Source organism: Gallus gallus, chromosome 10 (assembly GCF_016699485.2).
Source record: "Gallus gallus isolate bGalGal1 chromosome 10, bGalGal1.mat.broiler.GRCg7b, whole genome shotgun sequence".
NCBI classification, from domain to species: Eukaryota; Metazoa; Chordata; class Aves; order Galliformes; family Phasianidae; genus Gallus; species Gallus gallus.
Window position 1 is genome coordinate 10,872,457 of NC_052541.1, and position 26,249 is coordinate 10,898,705.

Sequence of the window (26,249 nt, forward strand, 5' to 3'; positions counted from 1 at the left end):
TCAGATGTTAATCTAAGTTTTTAATTACAGCTTCCAATTCATTCTTCTATGTGGAAGAAAAGTTAGTTCCTTAACTGACCGCTATCAGAGCTGGCTGTTCAGGAGGACCCTTAAAACTCCTGCAGTTCAAGGTGTGCTTCTCCCTTCATGTTGTCCTTATATTATTTTTCAAGGCAGTTACCACTCTGTGAGTTGATGCAGATTCACAAAGATAAACTTTTCAATTTTGCTCAAGTTGCTGAGGACCCTAACGACAGAACCTGAATGAACACATCAGACAGACAGAGCTAGTGACCAACAACGGCCTCCCACCTACAGTGACACTGATCCAAACCAAAGTTTGTGTTATTCTTAAACAAAAGTAGCAATAGGAAATAATAACCAGCGGTTTCGGGGAGCATATCTGGGTCTCTTCTCCATTATTCAACACTGGGAAAAATAATGAACAGAACCAGTGGAATAGCATTCTTGATTGCGTTAGGCTTCTTTTCAATCGCAACATCTAATAACATTGGGACATACAGTAACAACCAGGCAGTATCTTCCTGTACACTAAGGGAAGTAGAAAAGGAGATGAGCTCTTAACAGCTTTTTAGCAGAAACTACCCGTAGTTTTATCACTGCATTTTGAGTACAGTGCTGCTAGAACACAATAACTAAAACTTGGAGATGATGCTGGGTATTCAGCTGATCCTCAGCCTGACTCCATTCCCGTGCGGGCATGAGGCATTGCTACCCACCCGGACAGAAAGTGATCTGTGGTCAAGCACTTACAAGTACCTGGATTAGTACACAGGTATGCAGACAAGGAGCACTATACTTCTGTCAGTCATCATCTCTTCCACAACAGAAGCAAAGAGGAAACAAAAAGTGGCAATTTTTGCACATGGACCTGAGCCTGAGTTTTATTGCATTGCATAGAATATCGTATAGGATTCTATAGCATCCTAGCCCAAACTGCCCTTACTACCTAAACTTTCCAGAAGTTTTCCCAACTATTCCTTTTACTCACTGTGGTTCTTATCTTCTTATCATACCATCATCAATTCCCCTATAAGAATTATTGTTCTGAAGTCAAATGCTGCTGCTCTTTACCAATAATCCACTTCCATTTAAGGAGAACTTTTCATTGGCCTGAGATTTTATGTTTACAAAGAATCTAGGATTTCAGAATTATAATCAGCTCCTTCATACAAAAACGTAACCAGCTGATTTTGAACCTTGGTGTTCACAGATATCAGATTCCCAACTGACCTGGTCGCTATGCTTTGTCCAGCAAAATAATTGCAAAAAGTCTAGGAATAGTTAACAGCAGTGAAACACATGGAGATTGCACCATGGAACTTGGTGAAGGTGTGTTTGATCCCACTACAAGAGTTGCAATGAACAGTACTTTCTTATCTGAACTGCATGAATTTTATCAGAATACACTCTTGCTGGGCTAGCACAAATTGACTAGTCTTGCTTTTGCCTTCCATTGCCCTCCACACTTACAGTCACTGCATCAATACAACAGCAATGCTGAGGAATCAGTGAACCCTTCATATACCTATGAGAGAATATCTCCTTCCTCAATAACAAAACAAAACTGGATGATAAAATTGTAAATAAAACAAGGGACTGAAGAAGCCATGACAGCTACGTTTACTATTAGTCAGCTCTGTGAGGAAGAGCAACCAACCTATTTCAGGTTTGCCAACTGTTTTCCTTGAAAATGAAAATTAGTCAAATCCATGGCTCTATTCTCAGCTGAAGCACTGGCTCGGGTCCCTTGTTCACTCTCAGGAAAGCTAGAAACAAGGCCAACATCCCAAAAACATAATGGTAATCGTGTTTGGGTATGTAGGGACATTTAGAATACTTAAAACGAATATTTTTACATGGACAGGGGAAGCATACCTCTTGGTAACAGGTTTTTCTACCTCTAATTACCATGCCTGCTTTACCACGGATGTGAGTAAGCTTTAAGTGGAATGACAACAGCAAGAGCGACGCGCAGAAGCAGTTACACTGCAGGCAGCATGCAGTGCCATGGACTGAGAGCAGTGCTGGTGCTCTCTGTGAGGTCTTGAACTTTCATGCGGACTCCTGCGCTCCCACGGGCCTCAGCTCTGCAATGTGGTGTGCAGAGGCAGCACGGGGCCTGGCACAGGGCCTGGTGCTCACACCCAGCGTCCCAACTGCTGTCCCTCAGCCGTGCCACACAGCGGGGTGTCACAGGCATGCCTGTGGCCTGGCAGCACAGCAGTGCGCAGGAACAGCTCCTTTTGGGGAATCAAAAGGATTTTTCAGTATGTTCTGCGTTTAACTGACGTTAATGGAGGGAGAAGGGGAGGAAGACGCTATGAAATTAACTTAAAAACAAAAAAAAAAAGTTTGTTTTTATACATTCAGCTTGAAAGGTCTTCAACCTGAGTAAAAACAGACGCATCTTTACGCCTTTAGATACCGAATTCCGGCCTACAAGCAGCCCGGTGCCAGGGCAGTGACGGAGGCTCGGCCCCGACTCCCGCAGCGGCTCATCCCGCACCGAGGCCCGGCCCGCAGCAATCCGTGACGCCGCACCGCCCTGACAGCGGCTCTCCGGCCGCCCCCTCCGCCCAGCCCCGGCCCTTCACGCCGCGACCGGGGGGCTGTGGCCGCCCAAGGTCACCGCGGCGCCGAATGCTGCGGCCCCCGCCGCTCCCCGCCCGCTCCTCTCCGCTCGGCCCGGCCCCGCACCCCGCCGCCCGTTGTGGGCCGCACCCCCGCTCCGCACGGCGCGCCCGGGCCCGTGGTCCCCTCCAAGGGCGCCCGCCCCTCCCGCAGCTGCTGGAGAAGGGCGCGGAGCGGTGCCCGCGGTGGGCCTGGCCCCGTACTCACCGCGGCGGGGACGCGCTGCCTCAGCCCGCCGGCCCGGGGCAGGCCCATGTCCGAACACGGCTGCCGAGGAGACGCTACGCGGCCATGGCTGCTGAGGCGGAACTCGGCGGCGATCTTCCCTCCTCCTCTCCCTCCTTCCCACCCTCCCTCCCAGTCGGGCCCCGCTCCACGGCGAAGGCGGGGACTCCCCGCGATCCTATCGGGGCGCTGAGGTGCGCGGTGGCTGCGGCCCTCCTCCCCGCCTGGCCCCGCGCTGCCGGGCCCGGGCCGCCCAGAGGCAGCTGACGTCTGAGGGACGGCCCGCGTCGGTGTGCGGGTGGAATAGGAGCGGGGAGGGCCGAGCGCGTGCTGGAGAGTCTGTGCTTGTACGGAGGGGAAAAGAAGCAGCGGCCCTGGCTCCATCCTGTGCTGCAGTCCTCTGCAAAATGAAGCCGGCAAAAGACAGATCATCTCCTTTAGGAAAGTCAGGCGGCTGTGAAACCATCGTGACGGTGGAGAGGGTGGGAAAGGTGATGCTGAGTCCACACTGGCTGCTGTCATAGAATCACAGAACAGCTAGGCTTGGAAGGGACCGCAACTATCATCAAGTTCCAAACCTCTGCCACAGGCAGGGCCACATGCCTCCAGATCTGGTACCAGACCAGGCTGCCCAGGGCCTCATCCTGCCTGGTCTTGAACACCCCCAGGGATGAAGCATCCACCTCTGTGTGCAGCCTGTTCCAGCACCTCACCACTCTCTGTGAAGTACCTCACTCTGACATCCAATCTAAACCTTCCCTCCCCGAGCTTAAAACCATTCCCCCTTGTCCTATCACTGTCCTTTGGGTTCAGTCCATTTTGTCCAAAGGGACCTTTCATTGCTTCTCCTTTATGAAGGAATTGTGTTAGAAAATCCTTTGGTTCTGCATGTACATAGGTCACTCCAAAAGTAGTGCCTCGTATTTATTGCCATAGAAACTACAACAGATACACTGCCAAAATGTTCCACCCACTGCCTCACTGTGCTGATATGCTCTTTGTCAGACTGCCCCTCTGCTGCCATCTGTCGCACGACAACAAAATATAATGGAATATTTGTGGGAAGGTTCAACCTCCACTGCCATACCACCAACATCTGCCTCTGCCATTGTGGGCCAACATCATAAAATAGGTGGCATTACTTTTGGAGCAGCCCTCTATAACATGTATGTATCCGGCCATATAGAGGAGGGGGAGGACCTGCCTGTGCAATGAGTGCACCCTATTCAAACACTTGTTAAGACATGCTGATACCTCCATTGCTCTATAATGAGCTGTGGAGTTGCCTGAGGTGTCCTACCAGCACGTTACTGTGTAGCAACAGTGAATAAATAATAATAATAAAAAAAAAGAATTTCAGCTGTAGGAATCGGTATGCTTTTTAATAGAACATATCAAACTATTTAGACAAGTGCCACATATCAAACTATGTAGACAAGTGCCTCAAGTTACTCTCCCGTACACCTGGGTGACACGAAGCAGAACAAACTGCACACTTTACAGATGTGAGCTGTGCTGCGATCAGGGTCAGACATCTCTGCCTTAAATCTCTCACCTTAATTCCGGTGAATTCTAATAGAAATATAACTTTTTTCTTCACTACTTCACTAAGTTGTGATCATGATTATGAAACTCATATAGTGATAATGGAACCGTGACTTCATGGAGTGAATTCTTCCCCTCAGACTTTCAGCAGCACGGAATGCTGTGCTCCTCCACAGTACTGCAACAGATGCCACCATTGCATGCCTGTGAGGACACAGAAATGCTTTTGTGCAAGCTGCTGCATGATGACGACCAGCAGTGAGAGGTGCTTGCTGAGATGTGAAGTACTTCTCCGTGATGGAAAAGACAGTGAGGGCTGGCTTGCAGTGTTTGTGTGAATGAGAAACACAGCAGCCCAGCAACGTCCAGGCTCCTTCCCCAGTGCCCACGTGGCTACCAGCTGCGTTCAGCAAGTCAGGGGCAGAAATAATGTTTTGATAAGGCTGGTAGAAATGAAGGGAATCCAGACAGTGTAATCATCTCTAAAAATAACACGGGGGAATTCACTGACTGATACCACTTCCTGAAGGATGTAGATTATGGGACTCATGCTTTACTGTAGCATTGCATTCTGCTGCTTGAGCATTCTGCGCCTGGGTTGAGCCAAACTCTCAAGTGTCTCAGAGCACCAGCTAATGTCTGCAGGGCAACCCTGGGGCTCAAGGCCAGGGCTGCCCAGCTGTGGGCTCAGCGGAGCTGTCAGGCATACCAAACATCCCTTCGGGCCCAGAGGCCCAGAGCAGGCAGCGGCCCGAGGCCCGTCGTGCCCAGAGCCCCCAGCCACGCTCCGGGCACGGCAGCCCCACAGGCGCGGCAGAGGAACGCCAAGCCTGGCCGTGGCCCCGCCTCCCCCCCAGCGCAGCGGGCCTCTCCGCGCGGCCACGGGCGGGCCCAGCCCCCGGCGGGCGGGAAGCGGCCGGAACATGGCGGCCCCTCCAGCCCGCGCTTCCCCCGCCTTTTCCCCGCGCCTCCGCGCATGCGCGGCTGGCGGCAGCGAGGCCGTATCCCTCCGCCGAGCCCCTCCGGCCGCGGATTTTTGTGTAATAAGATAAATCCCGCGCCCCATGGTAAGTGCCGCGCGCCCCTCCCAGCGCCGCCTCGGGCCGCCCGCTCCGCCTCAGGCCGGGGCGCGGGGCTCGCGCTGGCGGCGGGGCGGCCGGGCCGCGCCCCTCCCCTCCCTCCGCCGCCGTGTCCCTCCGCCGGGCGCAGCGGGGACTTTTGTGTGGGGCTTTTGGGCGCCGATGAGCGGCGGCTTCCCGCGCCCCTGCTCCTCGTCGCGGCGGCCGGGCCGGCGGCACGGTAAGGCCCCATCCCCGCGCCCCGTCTCTCCCCCACCCCCCCGGGCCGGCCAAGCTTTTCCAGGTCAGTCTGCGCCTTTGTATAGGGCCCTGTTACCGGATGTGGAAGTTGATCTCTTCGCTGGTAAAAAATAATTCCACTTCCCCCGGAACCCGGCGCCGCGGCTCCCTCCGCAGCGCCCAGCCCAGCCAGGATTTCCTGTTGGGGAGAGCGGGCGCGCTGGCCGGCCTTCCGGGGACCCCGCCGCGCGAGGGGCGCGGGCCGTGGCGGCGGGGCCTGGGCCGCGGCGGAGGCCTGGGCGGGCGGCGGGCGCGGCCTGCGGGGCCGGGGCAGCGCCGGGGTCGGGGGCCGCCGCGCGGCGGGAGGGCGGGAGCGAGAACGGGGCGCTCGCGGCCGGGCCGCTCCCGCGGGAGAACCGAGCGGGGCCCGGCCCGGCCCGCTGCGCCGCGTGGGGCCTCGCGTGGGGCCGGGGCGCGGTTCTGTCAGCGCGGGGCCCCGCCGGGCCCGGCTTGGCGCCAACGCGCCCTGAGGGGAAGCGGCCCCGGCGGGGGGGAGCGGCTCTGCTCGGCGCTGCCCGCGGTCTGTCACCCTCACTTTGCGTTCCTCATCACATCTGTAGTGGGAGCGCAAACACGGAGGCGGTGTGTCAGCTCGGGTCGCGGTGCCGCTTTTCCCTCCTTGCAGTCAGGGTAGTTGGTGTTGACGAGGCCCATAGGGTGTTGCTGAAATCCCCCAGAGGAGTTCTTCCGCGTTTAGAGTTAGTAACTCCTATCGGTTGCAGCACCCTGTGGGGTCCGTAGCGCAGTGTCGTGGAGCTGTCCGTGAGTTTTGAAAACACTGATGAGCCTGAAGCACTTTGGATGAGACAGATCTGCTGTGAGGACACAAACGTGCAGTGAATAGGGCTCAGCACACATGGCAGAATCTAACAACCGGTGTGCGCTGCGGTATTCTTCCTCCTGACCAAAGTTCATTCCTGAAAGCAGTGTTTTCTGGGGCTTTTCTCAGCCTGTGTGCAAGAAATTGTTGAAATACCTCATAATAAAATGCTACTTTAATTAAAGAGACTGGTGACTCATTTCCAGGATATGTTTCCAGTTTCATTTAATCAGAGAGAGGTTCTCTGGTTGTATTGTTCCAAGGCTGCACGACAGACCCTGGGATTCCTTGTGTCAGTCGGCTCTGCTGCGTGCCACCTTCTGTGCCTCAGTGCCAAACCTGTGTGAGAGCTCTGCAGTGCCAACCCGATCTGTACGCCAGTGGTTCGCCCTTGTTGCATAATGTTACTTCTTAGATGTTGTATTTGCAGACAAACCCGCTCTCCTTTTTTAAGAGCCTTTAAGGCAAGGCTTCTTATCTACTATTTATGCTATTTAGTGGAGTTATGGTGATGATTGGTGCTACTTTCAGTTAATACATGAACCTAACGGAATACAGACCTGTGTAAAGGCAGGTGTGATTGCCTCGCCCATAAGCTGTGCAGCTGAGTGTTAGCTTTCCTGATCTGCTCTCTGATCTTTTTTCCTCTGGTGCTTACATAGTCCTACATAAAAGTGATAATGCTGTTTAAGTAAATGAGTGAGAATTTGGTTCTGAGCACAGCGCAATCCAGAGAAAAGCCAGAGGTGCCCGAATTAAAGCAGTTTGCTGTTAGTATATCAGAGTAACTTTCATTATAAGTGTGGGTGCTTTAAGCCTGTGGTATTTATATTGAGATTTGAGCTGTGACATGTGGAGTCTTTGCCAAAATGCATTTGGAAGGGTATGATTCTGTTAGGAACTACTACAAAACCACTTGAGTTTATCCCACACGGGTCACCAGAACCACTGTTAGATGGTATTATGTGAGGTAGAATCTTGCTGACCCTCTGAAGAGACGCCACTGTAAGGAGATGAGTGTAGGTTTAGTGCATGCCTTTCAGTTCCCGTAGGAGTTACAAAACCATAATTGAAACAAGAAGTTGTGTTTGAAGAGTTGTTCAGAGTTCAAGTATTCCGCTCAGATGTAAAGGAAAAAAAGCCCACCTCAGTCCTCTTAACTCTAATAGTGGTCAAAATGGAGTTCTTGATTAAGGATTTAACAGTTAGCACTAACGGTTTATACTCTGTACTCATAAGAAGTGTATTGCCGTGGTAGGGACAGGTGTGGTAAATTAACTAGAAATTGCTGTTTTCAATCTGGTGGGATACTGTGCCATGTTGCAATCTGTGTGCTAACAGCATTTCTGAAGGCTGGGCCTGGGGAAGTGGTATGGGTATTTTTTTTTCCTACCATTTCAAAAAAGCCATGCTGAAAGGGTGGTCTTTTCTGGGATGTGGGTGGATGCCGCAGCTGTGAGTCTTGAGCTGGCTTCCCGTGCAATCCTGCCGTGTGTCACTGAAGCAGGGGAACCTCTTTCCTCGTGTCTTCTAGGACTTCGTTTGTTCTGGGGTTCTTGGAAACGGTTACAGATCGTTATCGCGCGTTCAGTTCACACCGCTGCAGTTGGTGCTGTTCTGGCGCACCTGCGGCTCCTGTAGGAACATGCCTTGGTAGCGTTGCGCTGGCAGCTGCGCAGTCCCCCTGTCCACAGCTGTTCTGCAGCAGCTCTGCTTTGTGCCTGCTGGCTTTGACAAACGTGGGTGCGCTGCTGCAGTGGTGGAAGGGGAGGAAGGGTCAGATGTGGTCTCCTGAGAGTGCCAGGCCCAAAGATGCTGTGGTGTTTTAAATCAAACTAAAAAGCGTTCCCTCCGCCTGCAGATTGCTGCTGTACCTGCAGGCGGTGCTGCGTGTGCCTCTGAGAGGGCATTCCCGTTCAGATAACGTACAACTTGAATCTAAGACAGGGTACAAAAACGTGGTGGCACCTGGCTAATGGCACCGCAGAACCCGTTTAATATTGAGATGTGAAAGTTCCGATTTTTAGTGTATTTTAATGCACTATAGAGAAGTTTGCTTTCGGTAGTGTCGCTGTGCTATTGCAGTATCACAAAATGATCTCGGGGTGGGGGCAGCTGAAGGATTTTTCTGGCAAAAAGAAATTCAGATTCTGCAAATCCTTCTTGGTAGGCGCCAGTGCCAGCAGTGAGAAAGCACTGAGGAAAGGGTGGGATGTGTTAACGTGAGGGTTTGCTGCCCTTGCAGTGCTGGTCCCTGGGGGTCTGCCGAGTAGAAGTCAGCTTTGGGCTGAATGCTCCTGTTTGTTGGTAGGAAGTGTCTGAATACGTGCAAGTGCGGTGTTGGAAAGGCAGCAGCATTCTCTGTTGTAGTGCAGTGTTGGCATAGAGGTGATTTGTACAGAGTTCAGCAGTGCAGAGCTGCTGGCTCCGTAGCTCATCCACCAGGTGGCCCACGCGTGCTTCCAAGGACCCTGCGAGATGTGAGGCTTCACTGCTAAATGTGCTCGTGTCCTTGTAACTGAAGTTAAAGCTCTGTATCTTGAAAAATACAGGAGCTTGTGTGACGTTTTGTGTTTGTTTGAGATTCAAACCCTTGATAGCGACCAAAGAGTGTGTTGGTTAATGGGTGAGGCCCAAGTGCTGGCGGGGGCTTGTCCTCCATGCCCAGCCCTGCGCTGCGTGGGTGCTCTGCCTGCTGGGCTCAGGGGGGGCCCTGAGGGAGGGGTCCCTTCAGCCTCCACCTGTAATTCCTAAACTTCACTATTTCTTCCGATGTTTAAAAGCAAAATTAAGTACAAGGAAAAGGAATTGTGTTTCTGAATTAGTTCCTAACTTCAATGTTTTGGGTTAAGCTCTAACTAGCCTCAGCGTGTTATTAGATTACCAGAAAATGTGTGCATGTCTGTGTTCTTTTCCCTTCTGAAATGCAGCCCCCATTCCTAAGAAGGGTGCTGGATAAAGGGAGGACTGTGCTCATTTACTTCACTGCTGCACTTGACAAATGCCTTCTGTGCTGTTGTTTCATACTGTTACCCCACAGCATCCCTGTCTAACAGGAGCAGTAGATTTTTCTCTTATTCCTGTTTCTCTTTTGCTTTTTCTTTCCTTGGAGGAGAGTCAGCTGTCACTTCCTCTGCATCTGTCCATGCTCCTTGCCTTCCTGCCCACTGTCAGTGTTTGTGCTGTCCTTGCCACCTTCCTGCTCCTCTTCCCTTGTCTGACTGGACAGGATTCTGCGTGCGGGCGCAGATGGGATGTTATCTTGGTGGAGGGGCCTCTGATGCCAGCAGCGACTTCTGCTCCTCTTTGTGGCTCTGCTGATACATTGAGGTTCTGCATTTGCATGTTTCCACCCTTCCTGCTTTCTAGTTTCTTTTAAAATCAGTAGCTTTCAGCTTATTGGGCAACATACCACACAGATTTTGCCAGTTGACCCAGGTGCGGAGAACTTTCTTAACACATTGGCTTTGTGACAGAAGCATAGGTTTAAGGAAAGACGTTAAAAAATGACCCTATAGGGATTTCTCTCTGAACTGTGTACTGTTAGTTTGCGTAAGAAATAGGCAGCGTGGCCTCACAGCTGTTAGTCACACAGGTTAACTCTTGCTTGGGACTGGAAAGTAACTGCTGAATGTGGTGCTGTTTTTGCCATCCTGGCAGTGGAAAACATAGATACCAGGCCAAACACTTAGTTAGGTATTTTTGTTAGTAGCATGACTTAGGGTTTAGTACTGTATTTTATTACTGAACATATTTAATAGCAAGCATGAAATAGAGTGGATTTAAGTCTTCAGTGCAATAAGAACGTAGGTAGGTGTCTTTTGTCAATGCATACTTCTATATGCTCTGTGTTACATAGGACTTTCACTTGAATGTTGTTAAAAAAGATGACCTAAAGATGATGCAGAGGTTTTCCAGCTCATGTCTCAGTCCTTCTGCGGTTCAGAAACTGCTTGAATATTTTTTCAGTAACTGTAGGCAGCTGATGAAGGCAGTAACATTTGTTTTCAGGCAGACGTTTCAGCCTGGTGCAGATAGTGCAGAAGCACGTCTATGGCTTTGTGCCCTCGATAGGAATCCAGGCATTATTTCAGGGTAAACAAAATGAAGTGATAGTGATGGACAAGATGTCAGAAAGGTGCTGTGTTTTGTATTTACCGGAATGCCTTTGCATAGTGGTACTTCTAATATATATACAGGTATTTCTGGATAAGTGATTGTAATGTCTTTGGACATGTGGCATGGCAGCTCTGACAGTACCGTCTGAAAGCTGGACAAAGCAGCAGGAGGCTGCAGTATCAGGTGAGAGCTTCTGAACCACTTCGTATTATAAACTGAAGGAGACACACACGTCTCTTAACTTTAGTTTGCTGTAACTAGGAAGCTGCTGCGGTTACACTGTAATCCTGAAATCTTCACCCCCCGATGTCACTTTAATCTGTTTCTTATAATCGAGAAAGCTTCTTGTCAGTGTCTAAAATTCCAGTTTTTCAGTTTTAGGTTCTTAGGCTTGCAGAATAATTAAGAAATAGTCATTAAAAACTACAGCAATACCTGTGTGCTTAAAATATTCCTAATGTTATGTATTTTTTTTCTTTCTATTCCTTTATGTCCTTGACTAGATGTCACTAGTAGATTTGGGAAAGAAACTTCTAGAAGCTGCACGGGCGGGACAAGATGATGAGGTTCGCATTCTGATGGCCAATGGAGCACCTTTTACCACAGATTGGGTAATGGAAACTTTTGCAGTGTTTGATCAGCTCTCTTACTTTTCTCACCCACCAAACAACTCCAACAGCCGGATGATTACATTTAAACATTATGTATTATCATTTAAACATTAATACTGCCAGCCTTGGGAGTTCCTTTTGGAAATTTTGCAGTCACATCATCTGATGTCTAATTCAAAGTTAAATTTCTTTTCTTCCTGTGATTTAACCTCCTACTAATATTTGTAACAGTCTGTGAATGGATTCCTTCTGATGCATATTAAGGTGAGCTTCAGAATGGCTAACGGGAGAAAGCAGCAATCATCCTCCTAGTTAATGTGTTTATGCATTTAGTGCAGTAAGAGTCCTGAATTAAGAGAGCAGTCCCAGCCACCTTGTGCACATGCTCTGAGTTGTGTTTTGGAGGTGCGTATGCTTTGAGTAGATTGTGTAGAGAGACTAAGTCAGGTACTTAACATTTTAGGGTATTTGCAACCCCTTAGAAGCCTTTATTTATTTAGTCACCAAACTGTAAAGTTGAGCCTGTTTTGAACAGGAGATTGGAGTTAAATGACTTCCAGAAGTCCCTCCCAGTGTTGGCTTGGTGTGGTATGATATGTTGACCAGCACTAAAAATGGGGTTAGGTCTCTTGAAACATCACAGCTGAAAAAAACAGGGAAAAAGTCCATCACGTACCTCAAAAAGTTGCTTTCAGTTTGTTTTTAGTGTATTCTGATTATTGAAAACTATCTTAAACTTTTTTTTTTTCCTCTTTATACTCTGTGAAAATCACAGCAGCTTCCTTTCTTGATGTTGGGAAAGGAAAATAATTAGAAGTGGTGGCCTAACACTTGAGTTAGTTAGCTCCAGAAAAAGTTCTTCATGCTGGCATCTGTTCAAGGTCTACTTTTTTTTTTTTTCATTAAATTATAGTTGGGAACATCTCCACTTCATCTGGCAGCACAGTACGGACACTACTCAACGACAGAGGTGCTGCTGCGAGCAGGTGTAAGTCGGGATGCCAGAACAAAAGTGGACAGAACGCCGTTACATATGGCAGCTTCAGAAGGCCATGCCAGCATAGTAGAAGTCTTACTTAAGGTAAAGACTGCTGAAGCAAGGACTGAGATGGGGATTTTACAATGGCTTATGATAAAATATGTACAATTTTCTTTTAGTCATGAAACTAATATCTAAATGATGTGAATAGTTATACTGTATGTATTGCTTTGTTTTTCTACTCAATTGGGTTTTATTTTGGTATTACAATCAGCATGATATCAGGTACGCTATTTATTGCTGTTCCAAAATAAGACCCCTTCCTAATTTGGCTTTGAGTAAGTAAAAGCTTTTAGAACCAAGAGATGTTATATTTTAGGGATCTTTTGAGTTAAATAATTTGTGGTACTTAGATTTCTAAAAAGGACTTCAATCTGTTAGAGTAAGGTAACAGAACATTACTACCAGAGAGATGGTTTTGGGCTTCATCCCACGAGCGGTGTTATTTAGTTCATAGACTTCTAAAGATACGGTTCATGCAATGTTTTTGTTTGTAGCATGGTGCTGATGTCAATGCTAAGGACATGCTCAAGATGACTGCACTTCACTGGGCTACTGAACATAACCACCAAGAAGTTGTAGAACTCTTAATAAAGTATGGAGCAGATGTTCACGCTCAGAGTAAATTTTGCAAAACTGCATTGGACATTGCAATAGACAATGGAAATGAAGACCTTGCAGAAATATTACAGGTAACTTTTGTTTCATGATGCTGAAGGAACTTAGAGCAAAGTACTTGTTTAGATATGTGATCAGCTGAGCTTTTATACCAAGCATGTATTGATTATATTAACTAATAATGCTGGACTTCAGTCTAGTTTTTAGTTGGAAATGAGATTATAGTTAATAAACCACCTGTAAAGTCAAGAAGTTTTCTTCACTTTCTTTGCATGTGGTGTCTTCACAGGTGAAAAATTTAACGCGTTGCCATAGCAGGAAGGTTTCACTGTACCTTATTGTTTAGTTAGTTTCATGTATAGATTAAAACATTTCCTGGTGGAACTGGAAATGAGAGGAGAAGAGAGGAGTTTGCAATTTTTCTTGGATTAGGAAAACTGGGATTGAACTGCTGGCAAAGTGATTGGGATTAGGATTGTGATAGGTAACTGCCTGGAAATATGAGCTGTAACTTTTCAGTACTGCTCATAAAAATAAATTAAGTGCTAAATTATTGAGAAAATACTAGAAAAGCAAAGCAGGATATTATTAAGCCACTGTATAAATCTATTGTTCCTCTACATTTTGAACTGTGTACATATGCTTCTGGTCTGTCCCTTCAGCCTACTCTTTGTTGCAAAAGGCACGTAATGAATAAAAGCCAAAATAATTCAAAGAAACACAGAAAGAAGATTTGCCACCTGCAATTGCTGGCAATGTGAAGCTGTTGAGCTTTGGGTTTTTGTTTTTTTTTTTGGTGGCATATTGTACTGCTGTAGTCTTAGTTCTTCTGGCCTCTGTTTTAGATATTGACCCTGTGCATCTTCAGAAAGCCTTTGTCTTTACATGGTCCTCCGTGTGTATGATAAATGAAAAGGAGAGATGGCAGCGTGCTGTTATTTTCTCTCCCTTCAACATACTTCAGCTTTAAGACAGAAAAAATTTTCTCATTCACTTAACAGAGTAAAAGGTGTGACTCTGCATGTATATTGCATGAGTATAGCTAGGGAGATCCTCCCTGCATGAGTGGCATGCACAGTAATTCTAGTTGTTGCAAGGTAAATAACTTATGTCCACAGCTGGAATGATGTTATTACTCTTGTCTCCTAGATTGCAATGCAGAACCAAATCAATACGAATCCGGAGAGTCCAGATACTGTGACAATACATGCAGCAACGCCACAATTCATCATTGGACCTGGAGGGGTGGTGAACTTAACAGGTCTGGTATCTACTGGAAATACATCAAGTGGAATGGGTATTTAGCTGCCTACAGGATAGCTGTGTTTAGTGGAAGGATTTTACATTTAGTGAAAAGACTTGAGGAACAGTAGTGGTACAAATAGAGTACTTACGTATTCTTCTTCAGTATTTCTTATGTGTTTTTAAACATCTTAGTACTGAAAACAAGCCTTCATACAGTAAATTATCAGAAGTTGTATTTGCTTGAGAAACTTGCTTACACAATAGTACTTTGGCTTAGAATGTTACTAAGAACAGTGTGTAGTACTAACTTCAGTACAATAAAAATATAAAAGGGACTTCATGGATTGTTAAAACAAATTATCAGCTAACTTTTGTTTTCTTCCTATTAGATGAGACAGGAGTGTCTGCTGTGCAGTTTGGAAATTCATCGACGTCAGTATTAGCCACATTAGCAGCTTTAGCAGAAGCATCAGCCCCACTGTCTAATTCTTCAGAAACACCAGGTTAGAAAGCCATGTAATTTAACTTCATTTAATAAATTAAACTGAAGTAAATAACCAGTGTCTTTTGAGATACAGTTCACGCAGAAATGAGAATACAATCTCATTTCTTTTTTCAATGTGAACAAAAGCTTTCCTTTTCTTTCACTTGAAAGGTTGGTAGATACATGCGAACAATTATTTCTTGGTGAAATAATAGTGGCCATGTTGGGTGTTTGTGGGCCTCATGTTAGCAGTGTTCATTCTTGCTGAAAGCAAGCGTAATTCAAGAGACTTAATTCGTGTCTTTGTGAATGCAACAGTCTAATTGCATTTGGTGTGAGAATGTTTTCTGTGAATGCTTTTTTCTGTTAAGTTATGGGAGATAGCCCCTGATGTTCTTTCTGTGTACTTAATCAGCACTTCTCTTAACATTTCCTCTGATAGGCACAAGAATATTTAGTGACCTTAACATGAAAAAAATTTAGCTGAGAGAATTCTTGCTTGGCTTTCATTTAGCCTTTTATTTAGCCTCCTTTATATGAGATCGTATATGTTTGGACGAAGCACTTAGGCTCTGCCTCTTGTGCTGCTTCTTTCTAGATTTACCTCCCCTTTTCAGGTTAACTTTACTGTGATCTCTTCCTCTTGTTCCTTGTGGCTTAAAAACACATCGTTTTTGTAAAATCAAAGAAAGAAAAATGCTTCTGACTGGAGCTGATTAAAGTGCTTGTTTTAACTTCTACTCATGAAGTACGTGAGGAGATGGATGTTACATGCTAATAAATGGCTCATTATATACAGACCTCTGAGATGGAAAGAAAATTCAGAGAAATGTCTGGTTTAACATGTGTGTTTGGTGTTAAGATGAGGCATATGTTTCTGGCTGCGTGCACTGGAGGTCATGCCAGTATTTTTCATCACATGAAAGTGTATCGATTAGTGATTCTGGACATGTTGATATAGAAAGAGAGCAAGGAAAGAATTAGGACCGTATTTATGGGATTATTTTTCTTTTAGATCAATAACTACTTTTCAGACAAAGTCTTGAAGGTTTTTATTCCAAAGTCTCCTACAGAAGTCCTAATCACGTTTCCTTCTGTAACTGAAAGCGCAGTGTTGATTCTGAAGCTGAAAGATCAGGGCTGTTTACCCCAGCAGCTAGTACTGGCACTTGCAGCTTGGATAGTTTTTTTTTCACAGTAGTCTCTCTTACTGCTGCATCCTTACTTGGAAGCCAAATCAAGTTCAATACAATACCACTTATTCATGCAGGACTTACTGTTTTGATTTACTGAATAAACACTCTGTGAATATGTAAGCAGGGCTATAGGGCAGTGATCTCTGAACATAATGATCTTCAGAAGGCAATGACTGCAGTCATTTGGATTACACAGTGACTTCTGAGTATGTTATATCATAATTTAAAAGATGAAAGCTTCAGAGTTTTATCTACCTTCTCTCATCTGGAGCATCACAACATGGTCTATAGGGTTTTAATTGGATCTCTGGAGATAGGAAGCCCTCTCATGTCTGTTATTTAAATCAAAGGCTTTGCTTTTACCCTCACAAATTGAAAATGAATTATGGAGTTATGCGTTTGAAATTCTTTGATTGCACTACCAGTCATCTTGCTCTTTGTCTCAGTACCTTGTTTTAAAAAATAGGAGTGCTAGTGTGGGGCCCCAGTTACAGTGTGTACAGTGCATGCTGTAGTTCTGGATGCAGTCATTCTCTTAACTTGATTTATACGCGTAACATAAAAGAGCAGTGAGAGTTCACTACTATATATTTGTTACTGAATCATGAGTATTCAACTGAGCTGGGATTTTATTTTTTACTTTTACCTATTAAGTTGTATACGTACAATGTTTATTTTTTTTAGTGTTATCCTTCTTCTTCTAAGGTGTGAAAGTGTTGCTCTGCAGAACTTTTCATTTAGTTGTATTTTGTGCTTTGTATTGTAATTAAAGTCATGTTTGAGGTTGAAGAGCATGTATAGTACAAACAAAGCTGAAAGGCTCTGTAGAGGTAATTTAGCATGTTACTGTCTTGAAGACCATTGTGATAGGCACATAAGTCAGGGCTGAGTCCTGAGGTACACTTGGCAAGGTACTTGTTGAGGAATGGTTGTGCTTTTCAGCCTCTTACTGCCATGCTAATCCAGAACCTAAGTAGTCAGTTTTGAGTGGGGTGTATCTATTAGGAACAGTCTAAATAAAAACTGATTATAATAAGCAAGGTAAAACAGGACAAAATTGCATGCATATTGCAAAACATGAGTGCATTGTATGCACCTAGTGAAAGTTTTTCATTAACTACGTAATATGTAGAATGTGTAGTATTGCATTAAATTGGGGAAGATCAAATTTGAAAAGACATGGAAGAATTCTTTCTTGGCTAAAATGCATTTGAAACAATGAAACTTAATTTATAAATAGACTTAATGCCTTGTGTTTCTTTTGATAGTTGTGGCAACAGAAGAAGTGGTGACTGCAGAATCTGTGGATGGTGCTATTCAGCAAGTTGTCAGTTCTGGAGGTCAGCAAGTTATTACTATAGTTACAGATGGCATTCAGCTTGGTAACCTGCACTCGATTCCAACCAGTGGAATAGGGCAACCAATAATCGTGACCATGCCAGATGGGCAGCAAGGTGAGTGGAAGCTTGTGCCTTTTGAGCAGAAACCATTTCAGTTACAGTAATAAATTGTTAAATGCAAGTCGCTTGGAAAATGTTGTATTGCTACCAATTCAGATATATTTTTTGATTTCTTGCACTGTAAAAGGCTCAGGCATGCAAGCTATGGCAGCTCGGTGAGCTGCTACAGGTCTGCTGAGGCTCAGCATTAGGAGAGAGAGGAAAAGAATTACTAAACTACATGGGTGAGAAATGATGCATCTAAGGGAAAAGTGACAACTACTGGCTTCATCTTCAGTAAGTTTGATGTTCTGGAGGAGTAGTCTCAGAACCAGTGAAACCAGAATTACGCAGATTGTCTCTTCCTTTTGGACCACATGTACTTTGTGGAAGCTTCTAGTACACTACGTGCTGTTCTGTGACGTGTGTCTTTTCAGTGGTTTTTTTTCAAGATGCTCTGCCAGTGCTATTTAGATAAAAATGCTTCCCTCTGTGGTTTATTCATGAAGATTCCCAGTGTGGAGCATGGAGAGTTGTACACTGAAAGACAAAAGTTTTGGTCCACCATCATGGTGAATAAGTACAGCTGCTTATCAGAAAGCATTATACAGATGGCTAAAGCTTTAATAAATTTCCCTGCACTGGCCTCTGCAATACCAATTTTGTAGACCTGCATTTTCTGAAGGGAAAGACTGCATTTTGCTGCTGTTTATAAAATTGTTACTGTATGAGTTTTATTTTGTGTAACTATTGCTTGAAGAAAAGTGCATTTAAATATATAAATGTTTTTAGTATTAACAGTTCCAGCAACAGATATTGCTGAAGAAACAGTGATAAGTGAAGAACCACCAGTCAAGAGACAGTGCATTGAGATTGTTGAAAATCGTGTGGAGTCTGCAGAAATAGAAGTAAGGAGTCTATTACATGATGTATGTTAACCAGAGTGTTCAGCACTGGATATGTGGTTGGCTTTCTGGTGTTTTAGAGTTAAGTTTCTGTGTTAAAGCAGAATTAAGAGTGTGATACAATAACTTGTTTGGTTTCCTCTGTTACTGGAATTTATCTGTTACAAAGTTGTAAAAAGTACATAGGCATGCTGTTTGCTTCGTCTGGTTGTGCACATACAAATGTTATTTGTTTAAGTTTTTGTTAGCTTTTTCCCCTCTAAGATCACTAGCTAGTTTTTAAAACTAGATGCTGATAATGTTATCACATAACTCAGTTCTTTCCACTAGCAGTGAATGAGAATGGCGTCCCCTCATCTGTCTTTTATGACCATGTGTTTGTCCTGATTGTGAGATCACAGTCTTAGCAATGTTTCCTTTCCATTCAAGATAACTGTTAATGGAAATATGAAACAGTAAGATTCTGTGTTTGTCAGTTTTTATCTCTGTCTTTTTTTTTTTCTCAATTCTGGAGCTGTTACAATTACACATCTCTGCATTATAAAGTTTTTTGAAAATACAGCACAGAAGACCAGTCGATATTAAAAGAGCTTTTCATATATGACAAATGAAGCTTTTCAGTTTAAAGCTGTAGCTTTATTTTTTTCTAAATCCATATTTAGCCAAATAAGTCAACCATCTCAATCCTTCTGTTACTTCTAACTGTGCTGACTAGTTTTGGTCAGAAGTGTAAGGAAACTGCTGTCAGCCTTGACTAGGCTGTGAGTTCTCATTTTGTCAACTCTATGATACTTCCATTTATCAAAAGTTGTATTCTGACTTCTGTTCATATTATTGAATAACACTTTGTGCCTAATTGAGTACTGTTTATTGTTCAGTATGCACTATGCCTTGTCCTTGTTTAATAGCAGTAATTGCCACTTTCCATCACTGAATTTCTCTGTCCCTGAGTTGTCATATCAAATACCTTTGGCTTTTGCAGCTTTGTGGTCATTACATATTATCACAACACTTAAAATTTTCTTGCTGCATTTTTTTTTTAAATGTATGATTATTACAATAAAAACTTTTCTTTTGTTCACGTTTTTAAACATCCGCTTGAATTATTCCTACAGGAAATTACAGTTAGTAACTAATAATCATTAGCTAAAGGAAAAAAAATCCAGATTGATTAATAATAAATTGACCTGCTCAAAGGTAGTTACTAAAAGAATAGAAATAATTCTCTAAGAGGTCTCCAGCTTCAATTACATGTTTTATAAACGTTTCTGGAATCTTGGAAGTAGTTGGTTAAAATGATGGACTTTACCTGTTACTTCTAAGTGCACGTTTTGAATACTGATTTAATCCTCGATTGGACAACTGAATGCACATGCAGACCTCTGCCTCTTTGTAGACACCAGTTGACTTCAGGAGCCTCGGTGTGCTCCACAAGTGTGGTGCTTCCTGTCTTTGGTAACTGGGGTGTTAAAGGTGTGCACAACAAATCAGTTTGCTTGACAGGCTAACACGGAAGTATACACTGGAATTTGGAGAGAGTGGAACTCTTCCCCATTAAAAAAAGACTTGATGTGGAAGACCTCTATTATTGAAGATCAGTTTCTTTGCCTTGTTGGTGATTCATTCCTCTTATTTCATTACAAAGACTTGATTCAAGGCAAAGAATGCTGTCTTCCTCCAGTGTTTTACATTTATAATTTCTGAACAATTAATTGTAGTTTGACAGTCTTTTAAGTTGAACTCCCTCCCACTCAGGTGAGGTGACGAACATTCCTGCAAAAGTATACTGAACGATAGTGATGATTTCTGACTTGCTTACTTGGGTCTGTTGAGTTCAACCACTGCAGCTCATTTTCAAGAGGCATAGCAGTCTCTCTGAACTATGTGATGGCAGCAGCAATTTATCCCTGTCATGCAGATACTGTTTTTCATTTTCACACATAATTCATTAACATACAGTGAATTTTATTTTCATTATTGAATTTACTGTCTTTTTTTTTTTTGTATGTTGGGAAGGTGACATGCTTTAGAAACATTCAGGACAATTAGACTAAAAAAAGTCATAATTGTAAATGAGTTGTATTAATGAATTTATATTCCTTTTTCCTGCTTAGTGTGGTTATTTTAATTATCTGTTATTTAAGTCTTTGAATTATAGCTGCCCCCTCTCTTCAATATGCAGACTGTTAAGGAAAGCTGTACGTAGTAAAGAAAATTCCCACATAAAACAGAAGATTCCTAAAGAGCACTCAGAATTCTCTGACTTCTTACCTGAATTGATTTTTATATAGTTGTAAGGGACTTCGGGGAATTCAGACATTTCTTAGGATGTTCTGAGGAGGACCCTAAGAGCCCTTTCTGGATTTGCTGAAGTTGGGTGCCCAGTTATAGTCCCCAGTTTCAGATGTCAAAGTTAAGGAACTAATTTTCACCCATCTGTCCACAGCAGGTGTACATTGCTCTTCCAGAAGTACTGGTTTCTTTCACTGCTCATTTAGTACATTTGGCCCCAGTTTCTCAGCTTATTCTATTTATATTAAGAATAATCTGTTTAAGAGCTGCACCTCTTAGTTCTGGGGCTAGCCAACATGCTGTGAGTTGCCAGTATGCATGGAAGATACTGGTTTTGCCTCTGCCACCGATATTATTTATTTATTTTTTCTTTTTTCTATCCTGCCCTTAGCATGCTACCATGCTTAGTGTGGCTGTACTCCTTGTGGGTACCTGGCTCTGTTTCTCTCTTAAGTGGAGAACACTCAGAAGACTTATTCTGGGTTTTGGTCTCCACACCCAAGTGTTCGCAGTTTGTGTGAGCTCCGTAGCAGTGGCAGAGCCTTGGTTTTGTAATAAACCACACAACCTTAGCAGGTGAACTGCTGCTAGTCATCATTTTTCTGCAGCTTTGCTTCTTGACAGTAGGACATTTAATTGTGTGACATTTGTGAGGCAGATAATGCTCAGGGGAGCATATCGGTGCCCTTGAGAGGGAAGGCCTGCTTCCCAGTTTTAGTGGGATACCTGTTGTGGCTTCTCTCCTGAGAGCTGTGTGTACTCCTTTGCCCCCAGCTTGATACCTACATGGCTGCTTTATGTAAGTCATATTGGTTCTGCTTAAATTACATAATAAATTATTGAAATAGCAATATGTTCAGGTCAGACTGGTGTTGGAACATCTCTGGTGAATTTTAGATGCTTTGTGAGATGTGGGCTCTACCATTAATTTTGCCTTACTATTTGGTACAGGTCAGCCCAGCTGCTACAGGAGTTGTCCATTCCTAATGCTTAAAAAAGCAGAATCCTGATTTTCAGAGGTGGAGACTAAACTTCATTTTAAATAAGCAACAAGATCAGATGAGCTGTCGTTTTATTAGTGTATGCTCCCAGTGAAGCAAACCTCGCGTAAATCAGATTTCATTTACAGTTTCATCTGTTCTGAATTATAGCTAGTCTTTATCAACCTGTTAATAACATCTGTCCTTCACCTGTTGTTTTTGCTATACAGATGCTGCTGCTAGCAGTGATCAGATCACCTGTGTTATTGTATTTAAGCACATTCAGCACAGCATGTGACTGCTAATTGTGGCTATGACAAGTACTGAGAACAGTAGCAAGTAGAAGGGAGGCAGAGTATTTTCTGTTTTCAGGCTCTGATCATGAAAATACGTGAGTTCATCAAAGACATGAAGAATAGAGATGCTGTTCTGGGGGTGGTGGGGGGGTAAAACTGAAACTATTTCAGGTATTCAGTGAGAATGCGATGCTATGTAGGGTGAAAAAGCAACTTACTTTCACTTGGTCTCAGTTTTTGACAGCTTTGTTTTTTTGAGAAAGAGATTGCTTCTCTGTCAGCCTTCCTACTGTGGCTACTGAGAGCTGTAGCAGAAAGAATGAAGGGAAATCAAATACAACCTTACTCATAAAGCATAATGTGCTTTAATGAAATAGTATATGATTGAAGATCAAAACAAAACTATTTTTCCAAGCAAATAGCTTTTTTCAATTAGGCTCAATACAGGATCAAACAAAATATCTATGTCACAGGAGATAGAAAGACATTCTCCTTGGTTTCTAAGGCAGCTTTATAAGAAGCAGTATTTTCTGTGTTTTGTTTGGAAACTACTTTAAAGCTATCCTCAAGTAAGTTACTCCTTTTGTGTTGAAAAAGCTTATCTGGCTAAATGCCTCTCAGTTCGTAACAGTGCAGTGTCCTTGGAGTTGCTGTTGTACCTCTGGATAGTGTGGTATCAGTCACTTCAAATCACTTCATTTAGAAACCAGGTCTTAATTTCCAATTAGTGAGCAGCTATCGCTTTCTGGTGCACACTGCTGTTAGGGAACAGCTTTTCTAACTATCTGATGAGAAAAACCTATGCAGAACAGAATGCCTAACAGAAAGAGGCAATCATATTGGATTGAATTCCAATCCTATTAGAAGTTAGCTAAAAAAAAAAAGTCACGGAGAATTGAGTGTTGGGAAAACGTTAATAATGTTTGATTGTTATCACTGTCCATCCACTTTTGTACTTCATCGTTTTTGTGTGAAGGCTGGCTTGGTGTCTTTGCAGTGAAAGAGATTTGGCTTTGCCTTGTTTAGACTTCAGACCTTATTGAGGGGAGTTGTCTGATATCGTGATTCCTGTCTAATTTACTCAGCAGCATTAGTATAGATTTGCCCCGGTAAGAACCAGACAATTTCTACATGATGCCCTAACCCTTGAGCTGCATGTAAAGAACAAGTATTTGCCATTTTAACCTGCATTTGATGCGTATTTGACAAAATGTTGCCGGTTCTGTTTCTAATAGGAAAGAGAAACCCTTCAGAAGCAGCTGGATGAGGCAAACAGAGAAGCACAAAAATACCGTCAGCAGCTTCTGAAGAAGGAGCAAGAAGCAGAGGCCTATCGGCAGAAGTTAGAGGCAATGAACCGCCTCCAGACTAATAAAGAAGCTGTTTAATAAAAAAGAACATACTGCATAGCCTGTTACTTTCGAAAACCTGCAGTACAATCTTGAACTGTTCTCTGTATAGGTGCAGACACAGGATTACATGGTAGAGAAGATGCTACAAGTCGATAACTGGACTTAAGCCGTGAGCTCTGATGAATTTCTTGTAACATAAAAACTCTGAATTTAGAAATTGTGAAAAGTATTTAAAATGAAATACTGTAAATAGTTGTTTTTTTTACAGTTTCAAAATGAGTTCATAAATCTTTTTGAAGGGATCCAGAAACACGAAGCCAATGTTTTTGTGAAATTTTTGATTTTAATATGAATCTAACTTCTGAAAAACAGAACAGTTTTAAGGGTGATGTTGATTCATCTGACAACTTGAAAATGAATTACGTGACAAAAGGAATTGACAGTTATTTCTACATGGTAACAACTTCTCTGAATAAGACATTTCCAGGTGGAAATCTTTGTACAGCTTTAAGTAGTTGTCTCAGATTCTCTGAAAACCATTTTTTGGGTTGGTTGGTTGGTTTGGTTTTTTTTTTTTAGGCGGTGAAATTTTTATATTTAATTTCAGATATATCCAAGTAGATTTACATGTATATGAAGCTAATATTTTTTAAACTCTTTGGTTTGTACATATGCTGCATGTTTTTATAATTTCTACACATACAACTTGCATAGGTATTTTTCAGCAAAGAGGAGGGCAAATTATGAGAACAACGCTTAGCCTATAGGTCATTGGAAGTAAGCTAGCAGCTGGTTTTATTGTGGAAGATATGTTTCTTGAGGAATGTACTCTGTAATTAAAAAAACAAAACCAAAATCTTAATTTTCACAGGAGATGATTTAAAGTTGAATGGTGGAGGCACTGCAACTTCACTTGGTGTGTCTTGCAGTTTTCAGAGACAAACGTTTTAAAGTTCAGAAATCAATAGAAAAGAATGTCTCCACTGGAACACAACTAGTTATTTTAGAGTATTCTTACTGGTCTGTTTTCCCCAATAGCCTTGAAATCATTTCAGTGATGCTTTTTTTCTAAACAGACTTTTGCATTTTAATTATGCAATTGGAGAAGTAATTTTTTATGTTTTAGTGATGCTGCTCTTAGCCGGCATCATTGTTCTTCACTGTGATACTGTGTTTGTGTGTGTCTGTGCAGTGATATGTTACGCTTAGGATTTATATAGCACATTACATCTTCAGAGCATCGTAAAATCTTTTAAAGAACCCTTACTGTACTGCCTGAGGCAGGTGAGTGAGTGTTATTGTCTCAGTTTTATAACTGGTATAAGCGCAACACAGGGAGTATTAAACAATTGGTCCAAGACCACAAGAATCTGTGGTAGACCTGGGAAGAGATCTCAGGAGTTCCTGGCTTCTGGTCCTGTGCTTAGACTGAGCTGCCTTAAGATTGTTCAGTGCTGTGTTACATTAAATTTTAAACTACTGTGCAGGTTCCTTTTTTTTGTAAGATAAAACTCTTTGTGCTTTGCTTTGTTGTTCCATGTTCCACTGCTTTTATGGAATTGTTTATATAAAGTTAAGCAAAAAGTCTAGTTTACCTATACTGTATACAGGACGATTACCCTTAAAACTGTACTCTGGCCTACTTTTTCTATTTTACAATTAAATATCTTTTCCACATATATGTAGTGGGGAATCAATTCTATTTCTGTTGTTTTGTATGTGTGCTGGAAGATCGAGACTGACTGGAAATCATTGTATTGTAGGGGTTTCTCAAACGCTAACTTAGTCGCTGGCGAATGCAGGAACACGTTAATCGATGTAAAAGTGCTGCTTAGGCGTTGCTCCAACTGAACTATTCCGTGATGAAAATGATGTTTGTGTCCTCACATCCCACAAACTTAACTACAGTTTAATCTCTCCGAACTCTTAATAATGATAAGAATTGCAGCATCAGCCTGAGTGGTGATAGTGGTAATGTTCGCGTCCACATGGAGAATTTCCCACGGTTTTGACAGCGCTGACCTTTGCAGCAAACAATGAAAAGAACCTTTTCTATTCGTTTTGCTTCCTGTGGGCAAATATTCCATTCCTCGTGGTCTGTGACAAAATCCTTCCAGGTGCAGCGTAGCTAAAACAAAACCAGGTTTATCTCCAGCAATATTTACCCTACCTGTAATCCATTATCACCTATCTTATTCTGGTTCCAAACAGGACCTGTTTATTCTCTTCCGTGCTGAATGAAAAGCCAACCTGTCAGCTTGAGCAAAAGACATAGGATATGTGTCACATGGAGTGTTTATTGTGTAGTTCGGCTCTGAAAACACTGTTAAAAGTATTGGTCCTTATTTGCTGTTCCAAATTGAAATCATAATTGTAATTAGCTGGCAGCTTTCTTTGATCAGACTTGCTTCCTGTGGAGAATAATGGATTTGTTACTCATACTGACCTGCAGTCACGGTTTTTGATCACTGGGCTCTTTTGACTTGGTCCTGCCAGCCCCTTCCCACCGCCTTTGTTCCCAGTTATGAAAGCAGTTACAGTACAGGCAGGAGAGGTTCCGAAATCCATGTGAACTATTGGGAGTGTCTTGTTAAATTTTTTTCCCAATATTTCCTGAGGAATGAGAGATAAAACAAGTGATGATGCATATGGTATGTTTCTGTGTGCTCTTCTTGCACTTCTTTCAGTGCCTTTATCTTTTTTTTTTTTTATTTCAGTATATTAATCTGATGTGTGTCTCAGCATCTTTTTATCTGTGAAACAGCTTTTTCTCCAATATCTAATCGCAGCATGAACTCGGAAAGGCTTTACACTGTTCTGCAGAAAGTACACGGCAGGAAGAGGTAACAGCTTTTTAGAATCATGGAAGCTTCAGGCTTTCAGGCTGAATTGAGCTGCTCTGAGAGCTGGTTCCTTTCCACATGACAAGAACGGGGATCTGCTGTGATGTATCAGACTGAGGGTCTGCCCAGCTGGCACCTTGTCCCCAGCAGTGGCCAGCCACAAGCAGGAGCCTAGGGAATAGCAAAAATAAGAGTACGTTATCCTATGTAATCATTTCTCTTTCTAG

The 26,249-nt window shown here is 43.4% G+C and overlaps 2 protein-coding genes across 17 annotated transcripts in view; one reads left to right on the top strand and one right to left on the bottom strand.

The window, feature by feature from the left end:
• The window catches only part of USP8 (ubiquitin specific peptidase 8), a 25,520-nt gene extending 19,500 nt beyond the window's left edge, over window positions 1–6,020 (bottom strand). For 7 of the 11 annotated variants that reach the window (XM_040706760.2, XM_015292019.4, XM_015292020.4 and 4 more), the window contains exon 1: window positions 2,863–2,973. The gene's annotated coding sequence lies outside the window, so the exon portion shown is untranslated. Of the gene's footprint in view, window positions 1–2,449; window positions 2,974–5,820 lie in introns of those variants that run through there. The other 4 variants (XM_040706761.2, XM_040706757.2, XM_046899131.1 and 1 more) reach the window with 2 other exon arrangements.
• On the top strand, window positions 5,313–24,858 carry GABPB1 (GA binding protein transcription factor beta subunit 1). Of its 6 annotated transcripts, none has more exons than XM_046899046.1 (10): window positions 5,796–5,847; window positions 10,803–10,905; window positions 11,226–11,333; window positions 12,247–12,414; window positions 12,870–13,064; window positions 14,140–14,251; window positions 14,625–14,738; window positions 17,184–17,369; window positions 18,147–18,262; window positions 23,063–24,858. In XM_046899046.1, exons 3-10 carry the CDS (start codon window positions 11,226–11,228, stop codon window positions 23,213–23,215), a joined length of 1,152 nt encoding a protein of 383 aa, XP_046755002.1. In that variant the 5' UTR covers window positions 5,796–5,847; window positions 10,803–10,905; the 3' UTR covers window positions 23,216–24,858. The 6 variants fall into 6 exon arrangements, with proteins under 6 accessions (NP_001012640.2, NP_001005816.1, XP_046755000.1 ...); XM_046899047.1 differs by lacking the exon at window positions 5,796–5,847 and adding an exon at window positions 5,879–10,413; NM_001012622.2 differs by lacking the exons at window positions 5,796–5,847; window positions 10,803–10,905 and adding an exon at window positions 5,313–5,492.
• Window positions 24,859–26,249: the final 1,391 nt, after the last annotated feature.